The following is a 17,530-nucleotide window of genomic DNA, read 5'->3' as shown; positions in this document are numbered from 1 at the left end:
GTTAAAGACTTTTATACACCAATATATGATGAACATGCAAAAGGCGTTTTATTGAACTGAAAATGTTTTGAGATGTCGTAAAACTAAAAATTTAATGAAGGTACCCTTTTCTTTGGTCTTTTTTTTTTTTTTAAACCCCAAGCATCAAATTTAATTTTTTCTATCATCTAAAAGTTTGTGTTACTAACTGCACAAACGTCCTCATCACTTCTGTTGATTAGCTCACCGACTTTTAGTCTGTGTCCTCTTACAACACTGAGTGCAGGTTTTCCATTTCCTTTAACGCACCCAGGACACGCTCGGTATCTCCTGAGAAGAGCTGGAGGCGGCGGCTGGACAGAGAGTCTGGGCGTTACCTGAAAGTTGGCCCAAAATGCTGACACGGAAGTAATTTGATTGCATGTATATTTTCCGTGTAATTTTGTCAAATGAAAAACACTAAATTTCATTAAATCTAATCAATTGGCAATTATTTGACATCAAAGAGGGCTTTGTATGACCCACAGTGCAAAATGAGTTCATCATCCCGAGCTAAAGTAACTTTAAAATACCTTAATATTGGCTTTTATCCATCAAAACTAAATGCACTACACAGTTTTTGCTCACATGTTGTTTTAATACCCAAATATCTTTGGTTAAAGGCCATCTTGTGTATTTTAGGTAAACTGGAACCCTTTAACTCAACCCATTTTCCTTTATTAACCAAAATATAAAATAATCATAATAAATGTCACGCCATATCAAAACAAATGAGCAGTAAAAATCACTCACAACGCGTGCAGTTCATCTAAATAAAAATCATTTAATTTTCATTAATATTAATATTATTATCATCGTCATCATCATCATCATTCTATCTAGAGAGAGTCCACCATGCCACTTTCAGATCTGGAGTAGTGCTAAGATGCCTGTCTGTCTGAAGGGGGAAGAGGGTGGGGAGGAAAAAACAGGAAGGAGACAAACGAGTTAGGGTCGGGGGCAGGACCTGTACAGGTTCACGCTCCTGTTCATTCTCCATGCTGATGCAAACAAAGAGGGGGGCGCTATAAAGGAGGGCTGGACAGAAAGAGGAGGAGGAGGGACTGAATTGTAGTTTGTCTTCACTGGCCAACATGAAACTGAGCTGTGAGGACAGAGACCAGCTGAGGGGGACAATGGGTGGAGGGGGTGGAGCAGCTTCAAGCTCACTGGTCAGGTCTGCTGGACAGGGAACCAGGACAAGCCAATCACAGACTGATACAGAGGAGGAGGGTTTATGTATACACGTCTGCATCTGTGTTTGTACATGTAGAGGTGTGCTTGCACTGATGTGTGTATCTGTGAGTGTGTAACTGGTCAGAGTTACTTTGATCCATTGTCACTGTACACTTGTCAAAGTCACTGTCACAACCGGGTACAAAGTTGAGGTAACAAACTTCTTTTTCCGCTTCTGTGAAGAGAGACAAAGAACGAGTGAGAGGAGTCGAATCAATTAAAGCAGCAACTCACGGACGTTTTGCTTCCAGGCTTCTTTAAAGCAGAAGACAGACATCATCAGGGAGTTATCGATGTATAACAAACATAAACACTGGTGTTGTGCTGATAATAAAGCCGTAACACGAGGATTTCATCGTTTGTAAAACCACACTGACAGCACGCTGCAGTTAGCTCATTCGTGACGGGCAGCTGTAGCGCCAATACCGGTCGCCTTCCACTTTCTGTTTCTGAGCAACAAGGAAATGAGGCACCTTCACGGAGCTTCACGATTGGCAGGCTTTATGAGGATGCCATTAGCTCACCGCATGCCAAATTAAATCACGATATGCTCATTATTGATAATCAACTTTGACTTTTTACACTTAAATTCAGTCTTGCAGACACCTGGATGAAACCTGACAATTAGGAGAATCTGAATTTTTGACTGAAACACTTTGTAAGACAATACCGATTCCTAATTAGTTACATATTTATCTGATTCTGAGGCCTACTACATGCCCTCAGGCCATCCTCCACCCCAAACGAGTTGCTTTAGTCCACCTTTTTCAGACACTGACATCACACAGAGCCAACCTGAGCCTTTCGCTCCTGGGGATTATCCTTGTGCAAACTCCTTGTTACCTCATTACTGAAGATTTTGGCCACGTTTAATGTGTGCATCCACCTTTTTCAGCTAATTTTGGATATGGCGGTAAAAGCACAGTGAGTTTATAAAGGGATTACTATTGCAAAAAAGTAATTAGATTACTGTTACTTTCCTGTAAGCACGTTGCGTTCCTAAACTGTGATTTTGTTTGTCTCATGACAATGACACGACAACGACAGCGTGCAACGTCCATGGCAACAACGAACACGTGTGTAGATCAACAATGGATAATATGGAGTGTGGTAAACAGTACAACCATGCAGCGTTTAAAGCTCGGAAATACTAACAATACTTTGAGTTTGATTCCGTAATAAGTGACAACATTAACATCCGCTGTACACTCTGCGTGGGAAAAAACTTCTTTCTACAGCGAAAAATTAAACTTAAAATCTGAGCACACATGAAAACTTCATCTGATTATTGTTTGGACTTCTGTGTGTGCTTTCAACTCCTCACGGATGAGCTCTGATGATGTTCTTTAAGCCGTTACCTGTGTTTCATCGCGCTGTAGTGTTGCCACTGGAAACCATGTTGCTGTCAGAATTCGACAAAGACTGCTCCTTCACTACAGGGTCTGCAGGAGCGAGGGGAAAGGGAACCATGTTTAAAAACCAGAATATCTCTGAGAATAATAGATTTCCTTTTGATTTAGTCATTAAACCCAAAAAACCTACAGAAGTAGGGGTGCTCCATGGCCTCTGTGGCGGTCAGTCTCTGTTGGTGATCGTATCGTAGCAGCTTGTCCAGCAGGTCCAGAGCTTCGGGGCTCACCAAGTGCTGATTCTCCGTCTGCACAAACTGTTCCCAGCGCTTCCTGCTCTGCCTGCAGGCAAATGACGACAAACATGTTTCCATTTTTGGAGGCATGCTTCTGACTTGGTTCAAATCATAAAGAATAGAAGTTTCTCTGTACATGTGGGAGATTCTTCTTCTACAACAGCACCTTTCACTTATGGAGTGCCTCAAGGGTGCATCCTGGGCCCACTTCTTTTTTCATTGTATATGTTGCCTCTAAGTTTGACCTTTAGAAAACATAATTTTTCTTTCCACCGCTTTGCTAATAACATCCAGGCATATATCCTCATTCAATTGACAAGCAGATGCATGGGAGCATCAGTTCAGCTTTCTTAGCAACATTAAGTTCTGTGTGATGATAAATTTCTTATATCTTAATGAAAGAAAGCCCGAGGTTATTTGCTTTGGTAAATTTCACCCCTCAATCAACTCTTCTGACACGCCGAGTCATTCGGCTCGTTACTGTCATGCTGCTGTAATAAAAAAACAAACAAACCTGGGCATGATTTTTGATAAGTTTTTTTTTAAAATGGATCAACAAATAAGGACTGCCTCTATAATTTACTTTTATCAAATCAGAGTCACTGCCAAAGTAAAACCTTATCTCTTGCAAAATGACCTGGAAAAGGTTATTGATATTTTCAATCACTTCCCACCTGCACTACTGTAATTCCCTTTGGTATCGAACAGTCATCTTTGGTTGCAGTTAGTCCAGAATGCGGAAGCTTGCCTCTCTACTGGTATTAAAAAGCACAAACATCTCTTAATTGGTTCCCTTTCCGTTTTTGAATTGATTTTAAGATTTTATTGCTTACTTTTAAAGCTTTGAACATCACATTCATACACCTGTAAGTACTCTGAGGTCACCTACCCAGTTGCTCTTAGCACCAGGTCTATGGAATAATCCATCTCTCCATATCCGTACAGCTCAGATGGTACACACATTTAAATCTTTATTAACAAGACATTTATTCCTCTTGGCATTTGGATCAAGTGTAGCATCCTTATAGACAAATACATTTTATTTGTTTAATGTTTTGCTTTCATTTTATTTCCCTTGTTGTTTTATTTAATTTTATTCTCTTTTATGAGTTGATCGATTGTCTTTCTCTAGATTTTCATGTAATTTTTCTTGAGGCCGAGTGAACTTACTGTCCTAGGAGGTCCTTGAAGCGTGGGTCTAGCTCAATGTGGTATTTACGCAGGTAGCCGAAAAGCTCGTCTGTCCCCAGGACTTTGGCAATCCGCACCAGCTGGAAAAAACAACAGTGGAAGATCATACATGTCAGAGCAGACTTTTAACACCTTCCAAAACATTAAAAAATGTAACACACAAGCTTTAAGACAGTGGTTACCTCCATCTTTTAATATATAGTCTATGCTACCAAACTGTGGGAAACTCAGACCAATTACTGCATTTATTATGCCAAATTATGCTTCAGCGACAAACCCTGCCATTTATTGGTTTATAAGTTAGTGCCACATATGAAAACATCAGGACACTATCTCACTACATCGTCTATTAAACAGGTTACATTGTAGGCTCTACAAAGGTTCCCAACAGAAGTTAAGTTAGAATGAGCAACTGCACTGAAACCTTCTGGTAAAATGAGGACCCCTGGTGGTGAAAGGTTTAATTACATTTTACAAAAAGTAATTACAAAAAGTACCTTTAGCTGAGAAAAGGACACCACAAACAGCTGTGTGTTTGTGCCATGAGCCGAGGCAGACCCTCTGAGTTTTTTAACGCAAGTGTGCATGGAATCAGTTTTTAATGTTTACTCTTTTGTCTCATCTCGTATAAAAATTCGTGTGACAGGCACCTGATCGTAGTTGTCTTGTCCGTGGAAGAAGGGCTCTTTCTGAAAGATCATACTGGCCAGCATGCAGCCCAGGCTCCACATGTCTAGACTGTAATCATACATCTGGAACACACAATCATCAAACAGCACTGCAGATGAGGACAAAACAGACATCTCAATTATCTGCATGTGAGAAAACAGTGTGCGTGTTACCTGGTAGTCCACGAGGAGTTCTGGGCCTTTGAAGTATCGTGAGGCCACTCTGACGTTGTACTCCTGGGATGGGTGGTAAAACTCTGCCAAACCCCAATCTATAAGACGTAGCTAAAAAACACACACAGCAGAGACACATCCTGTTAATGCAATTTAAGGGTAAATTGGGTGAAGTCACATCTATATCAGCCTGCTGCCCCCTACTGGACATCTTACAGTCTGTTTTTCTTTTCTTGTAATAAAGATAAACCTGCAGTCTGAATTTCTTTCCACAGAGAACTTATTCTGCCCAGCATAGCCTCCACTGAGCTTCACTGTTCCCTGCAGAAACTCGTCCTTGAAGTGCCCTCCAGCTCACTGAACAAAATGTGGTCTGTTCAAACCAAATACTTCAAATTTTGACTCCCTGCTGCCATTTTTCTGCTCTCGAGCTTTGTGTGTGTAGCTGAGTTTGAGCACTTTGTTGCCAGTTCAGAGAAAAGGCTTTTTGGCTGCAAGTCCACACTCTGCTTGTTCCGAACATCTCCACGTTTCAAGGGGAAGTCGGCTTTTCGTCTGCTGCACGCAGATTTCTGCATTTCAGCTTCACATTGCTGCTCATTTCCTTGTGGCACCGCTGGAAATGCCTGTGTGCCTTTGAGACGTCTTACTGACAGAGGATGACATCCTTTGGATATTTTTGTTATGCTAACTGTTGGCAACATTTTTTGATGAATTTGATTTCTGTCACTTCTGCAGCAACCCATTTTTTCCCCCTTCTGTCATCAGATTTTATTCCCGCGACGCTGCTGTTTCTGAGTAAACTCAAGATCGCAGTTCGACCTACATAAGTTGCAACATTAAAAACCGAATTGTTTTCAATCAGGAAACAGGATCTGCTACTGCTTTCACACAAAGCACAAAAAAAACCATGATGTAAACAAATAAAACATGTAATTTCTTATCTGATATATAAATATTACTGGCTTTAAAATGAAAAATATCAAACTAGTCAATGATTCCTATTGTGAATACATTATTAGAAAGCGGGCTTTCTGGGGCATTAAATGTATTTAACTTCCCGGTGAAGGCTTGTTAATGCCAAATGTGTCAGAGTTAAATATGGCTTTGCTCTGAGCATACAGGACTTTTAATATTTTGATGACTTCATCAGTCTCGCTTTGGAGGAATTTTGGCCTTTTCTTCCGTTCAGTGTTGGTTCAATGCATTTGCAGGTATTTGTTTATGCATGGCTCTCTTAAGGTGCTGACACAGCATTTTAATCAGGTTGAGGTCTGGACTTTGACTGGACCACTGCAGCACCTGGATTCGTTTCTTTTTCAGCAATCCTGCTGTGCTCGAGATCATTATTCTATTCCAATTTGGGCCAAATTGACAAATCGCTTCACATTTTTCCCTCCCACTGTCGCCAAAGTGCATATGCGGTATTTGTCCTGATATGCTTGCTGTCTTTGGTTTTCACCAAATGTGCTGCTGTATGTTGTGACCAAGCATTTTCACTTCGATCTCATCTGTTCACATTCAACTTTACAGACCTAAACCATGCTGCGATGTTCTTGTTTTATAGAGAACATCCTTTCCTACAGTGGCCCTGAGACGTCAAATATACCGCGACTTAAGAAACCACCAGAAAATAGACAAACACTGCGAAAGCACACGAAACACAACAAAAGTTGAATTTAGCACAACAGAAAGTGTTTCTCGGGACACAATAACTTGACGGTCCAGCGGCAGAAGTGACAGAAACAAAAAAGACTCAAAGCAGAAGGTTCAACCGTGCTGTGAATGAGAAAAGATGCTAACCCTAACCCTTTGAATCACATATTCATATAATACTGTACATACATGTTTGCCATTAGCTGTTTACTGTTAGCATGCCACTTCCGCCACTGTTCTGTAACGTTATTTGGTCCCCAGAGGTTTGTGAGCTTTTACAATTTTTCTATTTGCTGGTGTCTTCTTATGTTGCAGTCTGTTTGACCTCTCAGGGCCACCGTACTCTCTCCTGGTAACACTTCCAAACAAGCCACACCTGATTCAATGTTTGTCTAATTGCGCTGTCATGAACTTTAACCTTTAATATGCTGACTGAGGCCTGTAGACTGAGATGTAGCCTGTGGGTTGCAGGTGCATTTATACACCCGAATGCTCCAGACCAGCACACTGCAAAAAATGTCTGTTTTAATAGAAGCGCTCCCATTTGCTGATGACCACTCAGGTGGATTCTGTTACTTATCCTCATAATTCATATAGAAGCAGTGAGGCGCACTTAGTTTTTCCCACAGGACTCATTTTAAGACTTGACTGTAGCATGCCCACAAAATTTGTCCAGGCAGACTTTAGACTGCTTCTTTCTTTACCATGTACATATTTTTATTACACTTTGCACAATCTCAGTCTTACTTTTTACTCTTCTTTAGTTTAACCACATTTTATCCCTGTTCCATCTATAAAGCTTTCGCACTCTCTCATTTTAAGGCCGTCACTATGCGCCTGTGGCACTTTTACTTTAACTACATTATTTAATTATTGAAAATTGTACTGTTTTTATTATTTATCCTGCTGCTTTTAAACAATTATTTCCCCTGTGGGATCAAAGTATCTATCTTCATGTATTTAAAATAATCTATAACCAGTGTGGCAGCGAGCTGCCTAACCTTAAGTCACTAAAGCTGTGAGCAGTTAAAGCAGACCAGTTTTTGATTTGTTGTGGTGTTTGTGCTGTGCTGATTAGTGGATTTCCTTTCTGTTAGTGTTGCTCACTCCTCACGCTGGAAGTGGAAGAGAGACGAGAGAGACGGAGTGCCTTTCTCGCTCTGGAGAAAGGCACTCGGGAGCAAGCGACTCTCGACAGAAAATAGATCCATAGTCCTTCACATACACGTAGGACTACATGCTGTCAGAAGTAACCGAGAGAGTTGGAAAGGTCTTGTTTTTTTTAAGTAACATCATAACCTATAAAAAGTGACCTGAGGCATCTGCAGACTGATGATCATAAACGCTTTAATTATCTGATTCTAATAGCTAATGAAAATGCACCAACAGTGTGCAGTGAGCCTGACATTTACGTAGATGGAAATTACATCTGTGTTTATTTTAAGGTTCTCATGCCTAATGCACTCGCGCAGGGACGCTGCGTATTTGAAAGCCCACGCTAATGCAATAACAACTGCTTTTCAAAATGGGAAAAAAAAGAAAAAAAAAAGAGAGATAACAAAAGATGGGAATGAAAAGCCGTGGTGAAAATAACCAGTGAGGGAGGGTGAGTGTGGGGGTGTGAGGGGAGAACAAAATAAGACTACACAGAGCACTGCCTACCTTTCTCAACTGGTGGTCGATCATCACATTGTGAGGTTTGACATCACGATGCATGATTCCCATACTGTGACAGTAGTCCAGAGCCTGACACACACACACATCAACATAAAAAGGTATTAAAGTGCTTCTTTTTTTGGTAAACAGAACAGATTTTCAAGATAGCATTTCTAAACTCACTAGTTTTCTTTAGACAGCATTAATTATTTCTATAACAGAAATATTATAGACAATATTATTAGCCCCCTGAAAAACAGACCTTTTCATTAAGCCATAACAAAACACACTGCTGCGAAATGACGTCCTTTAAATTGGTAATACTCAAAGCTTGTAAAATTAGGTTAATCATCAAATTTGTAAACAGTTTAAAACTTTAATGACCTAAAGAAAGTTTATATATACTGCAGAGAGACACTGCTTATATTTGGAGGAAAAGCACCGTCCCCACAGCGGAGGTTGGCGAGTCTGGAACCGGGAATCTCGTCGAGGTGGAAGTAATCAAGAAAAGGAAGAAGGATCTGTGAAGATTTTCAAAGAAAACCTCAAGCAGTCAGGAGTGAAACTGGGTCTGGGTCATCGCTTTGTCTTCCTACACAACAGCAACCCAAAACATATGTAGCTCCTGATGAAAAACGAATTCTAGAAGACCAAAGTGACCGTTACTGACTGGCCTGCACAAAGTCCTGACTTGAAATCTGCGGGGTGAACTGAAGCCCAAGGGCCGTGCCAGAATACCATCAGAACTGGTCAGGAGACGAGGGGGCTAACAATACTGACACTGGTAGTTTTTGGTTTTTGTGAAATTATTTTGTTTCTGTAAAGTAGAATAATGTAAGCATCCAAAACAAAACTACGATGTTTGCTAAAGCTGAGATGTCTCACCTTCAGTAGTTCATACATATAGAAACGGATATCGTAATCTGTCAACTTCTGGTACAACTCCTGCAGGGGGAGAAAAATAACACAAATAAGCACTGAGGTTTGCTGCTCTTTCAGCCTTACTGATTGCAGCTATGAGAGACTTGGCACCGAGCAATGAAGGAAAGAGGCGAGGATTGTACCTTGAAGTCTGTGTTATTGATGCATTCAAAGACGAGTGCTGGCGTTCTGGACTATACAGCCACCACAGAGAGCATGAGAAGGGTGTGGAGAGAAATCAGGAGGAAAAACAAACAATTAACACCACAGAGAGAGAAATATATAAATCAGGAATACGCTTATTTCTGATTCAATCACCTGATAAACCAGTGATTTGGCAGCCCCCACCATGTGATTTCAACCCAAACGGGACGAACGATACAACCATTTGAATCATCCCTGATACTCAGCCGTGCAGTCAAAAAGCTGTGCATACAATGATCATTTTCTAACCCAATGAAGTTCACAGGAACAAACAGACAAAGGACCCCGCAGGGTTCCCACCGCTGCACTGGAACAAGGCCTCCTGGCTTAGTCAGAGCATTTCCACTGCCTAAAAATATCCTTCCTTCCTGGTCGGTTGATGTGTCCCAGCTCAGAAAAATTGTAAAAAGGAGATATCCAGTCTGGTCGTCGCGGTGGATTTCAGATTGAAAACACAGAATATAGAAACAAATAAGTGGTCAAATGATAAAACTCCTGTAACTTCTGTTGACTACAAAACAAAAATTAAAACGCCACAAATTTTAGGTCCGATGGGAAGCTGAGAGCCAAAACAATCACACGGTAATTACAGCAAAACTGGAATTATAAGATTACTTTGTTTCTCGTGCCGACACAGAGTCTATCATTTGCTAAAGACAACGATGTCGTAAGGGGCTTCCTGCAGTATTTGTCATGCGAACAAACAAATGCTCAGGTGAGCACACAATGGCACAATAAACCAGCGATCCAGGTGCTAAAAAGAAAAGTTGCAGTTCCTCAAATGGCCACTTGAGGCAAAAACAAAAGAGAAGCAATGATTTCACACAGCTGGCCGTGTTAAAATATCCAACTTTACAGCAGCAGGCAAACAAGCTTGCTATGACGATGGCCCTTTATGACGACTGCATGGAGGTTATTTAATTATTTTGTTTTATAACTCATAAGTTTTCATTAGACTGATGTACAGAATTTAGCATGATAGAGTTCCAGCTGAAGTGTAACTTCCCAGTTTTCAACTGCAATGCCCCTGAAGTAGGATTTCGAGTCAGAGCAGCGCATTTGTGACTCGCTAAATGAGCCGTACGCAGAGCATTGATCAGGCACTATCCGTGAATGTGCTGCAGCGCCTTTTTAAGCACAAAAAGAGCCCCGTGTTGTATTTCTACTGACGCACAAAGAGCTCGACCTCACTAAGGAGCAAAGCAAATCATGTTTTCCTTGATTTTCCAACTTCACTACTGGAATACAGTTTGAGAGTAAAGTCACTCCCAGCTCAACCATCCGTCTTCAGAGGCAAATGAAACGCCACAACAGCCTCGCTTTAGATCATTTTCGTCACCAAACTGAACGTCTTCACCTCGTCAGTGGTGCTAGTGCACTTATGAGGCGAAGCAAATCATCCTTTACATGCATTTCTGTGTGATGCAACCAGAAAACCTACAGTTGCATATTTCTAACCACAGCAGCTAGCATTTGCTTCCTTCTGGCTCAACGCCACCCCAAAAGAAAACAAAACAAGAGGGAACTGGCTGTAATAATAATAAAACAACAGTGTGAATACCTATGGAGCTGAAACATACTACAAAATCTTTTTGTACCATTAGGTTCACACTTCTCCACTCACCGACAGTCAGCAAATGCAATTCACCAAGAAGTGCAGCAATTTTCCAAACATACAATGGGAAGAACAACATGGCTGCCTTGGAAGTATTCAAGGTAAACACTGCAGCCTCTAAACTGACACCAACTTGTAGCTTAAAAGAAATGGTTCCAGTCAACCCGGTTTACTCATTTTAATCTGGGGGAAAGTAACAGTGAGAATGGCGCATCCCTTATTTGGCTGACATTAAATCAAAGACCTAATATAAATGTAATTATTCACAATGCTGTGAGCTTGGGACAGTTTGTTTTCTTGAGAGAATGACGGGGAAACAAAGAAGGCAGAAAGACGGAGCTTTAATCTAGTAGCTGCATCTCTGGCTGACATTGTGGCTGCTCATACTCTAGCCCTAGTTTTACATCTCGATTCATTTTGACACTTCATAAAAACATAAACATGCTATTAGCAAGCCTACCACTGGGTCTTTCACTGTGTCCACCAGACGGATGATATTGGTCCCTCCTCGCAAGTTCTCCAGGATTTTGATCTCTCGCTTGATCTTCTTCTTCTTGACAGGCTAAAACAAGCATGAAAAACAAAACAGCCAGATTTAATAAAAAGATTTAACAGAGCAGTCTCAGAATAAATGAAAAACAGCAGAGGAAAAGATGTCAAATCTGAAAGGTTTGCTGCCCTGCTGCTTCTTCTCACTCCCGCCTCATATCTGCTGACTCTGCTTGCACTGTCGCTGCTGCTGCATTCTTCAGCATCTCTTAGCTTCACTCAGTCTGAGGTTTCCATTTAAGTGACTGTCAGCTAATCCTCATCTGTCACAGGCATCACTCAATTTTTTTTAGTGGTTAGACCTCTTGCACTTAGTCATATAGTTGTTTAGTAACCATGTTAAATAGTGACTACTAACTGTGACAAGACAAAAATGAATCAAACGCAGGGTCTACAGCTAAAAATCTAGATATTTATGCTGTGATCCGAGCAGAAAAAGAAGACTCTACTGGCTGTTTTTAAGAAGGGCTCAAATGACTTGGATATGTGAATGTTGTGTACTCAATTAGCTTAATCCACCAGTAGTGAGGCAGCAGTAATAGAGCCAGTCAATCCAAGCCGGTTGTAGTGTTCGCACCACCTACGTCTTACAAATGGAGCTTTGTGTCAGCACCTAATTTAAGGAGTTTGGTTATTTCCCATATTTGCCTTTATTATTAGTTATATTTATTACTGATGTGATGCAAATGTTTGGCAGTTCTCTGCAGCACAGTAACCACACGTCATCATCCTGCTGGAACCAACTTCGTTAATCTTCATCTGGGATTTTCCAAAGGCAGCAGGGGGCTTTGCTCGCTGGCTTAACTGCAGGGCTGCAATTAGCTCCAGATCAGCAGTGATTGAGTGACCCAGAGCTGCCATCACTGGCCCGCTAGCTGTTTAGGCGATCGGGCAGAGCGGCCCAAGTTTGTTTGTTTTTTTCCATCTGGCAAAATGTTTGTCAGGAAAAAACTTTGGACTCTGATGTTGGAGTTTTTTTAATCACTAATTCAACAAACATGTAATCTAAACTTGACAAATGCAGGAAAACTGGAAAGCTAAGGTGCATCTATTTTCAGCTTACACGGTCTCAGCGCATTAGCAGGGTTTAAGACAAAAAATAATCCTTTCACGCTGCCAGAATTTTAAGAATTATGTCTTTGGGTTCATTTAAGCAGCTGGGATGAGAGTCAGCAATACCACGACTGAGGCCAGGTTTCTCTACTGCAAAATGATGGGGGAAGAGTTCCCCCCCCCAAGCGTGGTAGGTGCCTTCCTTTGGTGGTTTTCAGGGCACGCACAACTGACCTAAAACTCGCTGGAGAAACTAGACATCTCATCTGGTCCGGGAGCGCCTCAAGATCTTCCAGGAGGAGGTGGAAAATGTACTCAGGCAAAGGGATGTTTGGAATAACCTGCCTAGCCTAGCAAAAGACTAATTATTCAGGAAATACTCAAGACTAAAAAAAACTATGTCTTCATTATTCATTAATTTAACAATTATGTATGCAGTCATACATCATCAGCTGGTCAAACTCTGCTTTGAGGTTTTCTTAAAATTCACAGTAATTGAAGCAGAAATCTCCACGGCCAAAAACTGCAGTTCCTTAAATGGCCACTTGAGGCCTGTTCCAGAAGTAAATCGATCCCAAAAGGCTTCCATGTTAAATTACCAAACTTTACAGCAAAAATAAGGATGTTTGCTTTGTGCTACAGGAGACTGTTTTGTTCTCAAGAGCTAAAATCCATTTTCATAACAACTATATAGGGGTGAAATGCACCTCAATGCAAAGAGCTGTAGCCAACAGCTCTCTCACCCTCATTTGTGCTGTTGGTTTAGGAGCATTTTAATGGAATGCTCTGATATGGATTTAAATGTGCTATAACAAGTTTATCCCTGAGTTTTGTTGAAATTGTAGTATTTAAGTACTAAAAGCTACTTTTAGCTACTCCCATATTCACAAGGGCTCACTACAGCAGGTAGATCCACATATCTGACTTAATGCAATGCCCGAGAGATTTTTATTTCCTGTTGGGATCGAACTCAGGATCTTTAGCATAGACAAATGCATACACAATTACACAGAATTCTCCCACCTTTTATATACAGTCTGTGTATTTATCTAATAGCTTTTCACAACTGGTGGTATGGTAAGTATAAGGCTCTATTGCAGATATATTTGGCAATAAAATATTATTAAATAATAGTTATTCTTTAAAATGTAATAAAAATGCCCATGATGGCAGTGCTGTCCCAATCAATCTGCTCACCTTCAGGATTTTGACCACCACCTTCTCATTGTTGGTGATGTTGATAGCCTCGAACACTTCGCTGTACTTCCCTCTGCCCAGCTTTCGAACCAGCTGGTAGTCCTCCTGGTTGCTATAGGGACAGCCAGAAAAACAGGAATATGAGGAGAGAGGAATTTTTTTCCAGATACATACAATTAAGCCAGTCTATAAGCTGATTCTAAATGTTCTACCCGCTGACTTCTGGTTCTGATACCAAGCCAAAATGTTATACAAGTCAGGCTGGATAGGTGAAAGAGATGGAGGTAAGGAGGAGGAAAGTGTCAAACAGTGAAGAACAGCAGGCTTGAAGGTCGGGAGACATGGTGCCATCACACCCTCACAGCTAAATGTATAATAATAGACGCCCATCTGCCATATTTCCCCTCCACAGAAATCCCTCATCATACGATTATCATGCACGCTGCAGTAATCAGAAATGTCCTCACTTCCAGTTGGGTACGTGGGCCTCGTAGTCCCAGTACTCGCGGGTCTTCAGCGTGTTGACGTCTGCGTACACACGGGCTTTGCTACCGGCCACCGGACCCGGCATGGCGAGACCCGTGGCTCGGGTGCCGTGGGGCGCCTGTCACGGAGATCTGCTGGGATGTGGATGGCAGACTAAAATGGGGGGGTGGGGTGGCGGAGTTGTATGAATGGGGATAACGTGTGTGGGTGTAAAGCGGAGCTGGCCAGCCAGCTATCGTGCAGAGATAAGCAACCAGAGTCAGAAAAGTGGAGGCAGGAATGATGAGAAAACCAGGGATGTCCGCCGGGAAAAGCCGCAGTCACTGCCCGCCGAGCAGCACTCCTTGGTGGGGTTAACAGAAGCAGCAGAGACGGGGAGGGGGTGGTGGATCTTGGAGTGATTAGCAGCTGAGGTTACACACAGGGACGGGGAAGCATCGGGGCACTGAGGTAGAGAAGAACCGAACCCCTGAAAGGCCACAGAGGGGGCTGGAAAGGAAGTCGGTGGTCTAAAAATTACGGGTCTAAACTCCGAGGCTAACGTTGCTCTTTGCGGGCCCCAAATCCGAGGAGAAACAGGCGGCCTTCCTGCGCTGGTCCGGGAATGAGGGGTGCCCACCGTGGGCCGGTGTTCGCTATCAACCGAAAACCGATGTGATGGATCGACAGCGGGGATCGATCTCGGGGAGAGGAGGGGGTGGAGTAGCGGAGAGATCGATGATGTTAGCTAACGGTAGCCTGCGATGCTACTTGAGCGCGAGGATGTCGCACCGACGGGGAGCGCTCGGCGCCGTGCACCACCATCGGCGGAGACAGCGTCATGTGCGATCGGCTGTGCGGGGTAAGCAGCGTCTCGGAGGCCCGGTGCCACACGCTCACGGAGACCCCACGATTCAAGGGGATTCTTCTGCACCTGCGGACCTCCCCTAGTCGAGAGCGCAGGGAAGGGAAGCGGATTGCGATTGAAGAGGCGCAAGAGAGCCGCCCGGATGTGAAAGCCGCTGGCTGCCGGGGTGAAAATGAGGAACGAGACCTTCCAGTGGATAGCCGGGCCACAGCGCCCCCTGGTGAAAAGGATGTGACGGATTTCTCAACTATTTAAAAACGGAGTGCAAAAGTAAGTAAAACAAAAACAAAAACAAAGCTGGCTCCGGTATGTAACAGGTGTTGTCTCGTCTGTTTGTAAGCAAGGTGCAAAAACTACCTCTCTAAGGCAGAACTCGTTAGATTTTAGTTGCTCCTGTCACTTTCCTAAAACTAGATATGCTCTCGAGCGCACTTGGAAAAATTGTAAAATCTTCACACTTTCACCCAGCAAAGCGCAACCTTGCTCAATTAGAATGTTCTCCAAAATGTGAAAACATTCTAGAGGAAAACCTTTAGGAAGCTTTTCCTGGAGGTTCCCTTAAGTTTGTTTGTTTTTGTTTTGTTTTTTTAAATAACCTTTAGGGAAACATCTGGGAACATTCTTGAAGGTCCCCTGGAGGTTCTACAAAAGCAACCTTCAGTTTTCAGATTGCCACCCTTGCTGTTCACTCTGTTTTAACGAAATTTGTCTCATATGAATTGGAGTTGTCTCAAGTATGAAATACAATTCATTGTTTCTATTTTACCTTTTGAGTTCAACTCTGGCCTTAAATTTGAACTTGGTAGCATGGATTTTCTTAAAGAATATACATATCTCACTATAGTATTTTGTAATAGTTCTACAATAATATTCTCCATTTTTTGTTAATTAATGAGTAATAATAACAACAACCCTGCTATGCTTTCTGTGTTTCTTTCATGTAAGAAAGAAACAGATTAGAACATGATTGAAAAAAAAATCAGCTATTTCAAACGTAATATTAAATAGTATTTTACATCTGAAGCCGAAAACGTCTGGTAAATTTCATATATTTTCATGGATGAATTCAATATTCATGAGACATATCAAGGCTTCTTTTGTTTTAATTTTAATTATTATTGATTGACAATCAGAAATTCAGTATTAATCAAAAAAAGGATTCCTGATAGAGAAATGTTCCAATTCTAAAGCGTGGTCACTTAGTACTTGGTTGGGGTTCCTTTACCATGAATTATTGCATCAGTGCAGTGTGGCATGGAGGCAATCTCTGCTGAGGTGTTACAGGTTACTTTGATATGAGCCTTCAGCTCATCTGTGTTTTTGGGTTGGGTGTTTCTCATTTTCTTCTGGACAATACTTCACGGAGTTTCTGTGGCGTTCAGGTGATGGTAAACTGGCTGGTCAATCAAGCACAGTAATAACATGGTCACCAAACTATTTGGTAGCAGTTTTGGCATTATGAGTAGAAGCTGAAAGGAAATTGCTGTCTCCATAAAGCTCTTAAGAAGATTTTACTGAATTTCTCTAAAAAGTCCTGGTAGACACTCTATTGACTTTGGAGTTGATCAACCACCAACAACACCACACTGCACCACAAATGATCACACAGTGCAGGACATTCACATGGGACTTCACTACCGCTCTGTTCCTTCATCTAAGAGGAGGTCCACATCCAGATGTTGTTCTCCCTGGCCCAGGTAAGACGCCTCTGACGTCTCTGGTTCAGGAGTGTCTCCTACCATAATAGGGTAGAAGGTACATAATACCGTTAATATGCTTCCGTACAGCACTCTGCAAACAGCCAGCTGTTTCAGCAAATCGATGATCGTCATCTGGACAGCTGTCGAGTCAGCAGTTTTCCCCATGATTGAAGCTGTATGTGCTGAACTAAACTGAGAATTGTATAACATTTGTAATGTCTGAATGGTAATTGAAATGAAATGGTCTAATAATCTGACACACTGGATTTCAGATTTTTATTTTAACCAAGAAAAACTGTTTTCAGATGGACGTATACAGGTTTTGACACGGTCGAAGGGCTTCTCGGTATCTAACGAGGTGAACGTGCGAATTCCAGGAAGGCTTTAGTTCCAAAATACCGATGGGCTTTGGGCTGTGGCTACAATGTAGCTTGCCATCACCAGTGTGTGGAATGTGTGTGTGAATGGGTGAATGACTGAATGTAGTGTAAACCGCTTTGGGGTCCTTAGGGACTAAGTAAAGTACTATACAAATACAGGCCATTTACCAAATAACTTCATTAATCTTATAGATTTATAAATGGAAAAAAAGTTTTATTTGTTAGTGCCGTTTGTAATTGAATGCTACATACATACAGATAATCTTAGCATGAATGTACACGTACTGTATGTCGCCACAAAGTTTTTTTCTTTTCAAAGGTTTGTTTTCAACAT

The 17,530-nt window shown here is 41.8% G+C and overlaps 1 protein-coding gene across 1 annotated transcript; it reads right to left on the bottom strand.

The window, feature by feature from the left end:
- Positions 1 to 782: 782 nt before the first annotated feature.
- On the bottom strand, positions 783 to 15,262 carry csnk2a2b (casein kinase 2, alpha prime polypeptide b). Its single transcript, XM_026172936.2, has 12 exons — positions 14,251 to 15,262; positions 13,784 to 13,895; positions 11,445 to 11,546; positions 9,309 to 9,359; positions 9,130 to 9,189; positions 8,251 to 8,334; positions 4,933 to 5,043; positions 4,741 to 4,842; positions 4,070 to 4,170; positions 2,797 to 2,945; positions 2,613 to 2,696; positions 783 to 1,429 (listed from the first exon to the last, which is right to left on the bottom strand). The coding sequence occupies exons 1-11, from the start codon at positions 14,352 to 14,354 to the stop codon at positions 2,620 to 2,622; spliced, it is 1,053 nt and encodes a 350-aa protein (XP_026028721.1). The 5' UTR covers positions 14,355 to 15,262; the 3' UTR covers positions 783 to 1,429; positions 2,613 to 2,619.
- Positions 15,263 to 17,530: the final 2,268 nt, after the last annotated feature.

The sequence above is a fragment of the Astatotilapia calliptera genome, chromosome 7 (genome assembly GCF_964374335.1).
Source record: "Astatotilapia calliptera chromosome 7, fAstCal68.1, whole genome shotgun sequence".
Lineage (NCBI taxonomy): Eukaryota > Metazoa > Chordata > Actinopteri > Cichliformes > Cichlidae > Astatotilapia > Astatotilapia calliptera.
The sequence above is the reverse complement of the archived record's forward strand: the minus strand, read 5'-3'. Positions and strand labels throughout refer to the sequence as shown.

Coding starts and splice junctions, on each gene's coding strand:
- csnk2a2b (XM_026172936.2), bottom strand. CDS start 14,354: ATGCCGGGTCCGGTGGCCGGTAGCAAAGCCCGTGTGTACGCAGACGTC. Junction 5,044..8,250: donor TCGACCACCAGTTGAGAAAG/GTAGGCAGTGCT, acceptor TGTGTTTTTTAG/CTACGTCTTATAGATTGGGG. Junction 2,697..2,796: donor CATGGAGCACCCCTACTTCT/GTAGGTTTTTTG, acceptor TCGCTCCTGCAG/ACCCTGTAGTGAAGGAGCAG.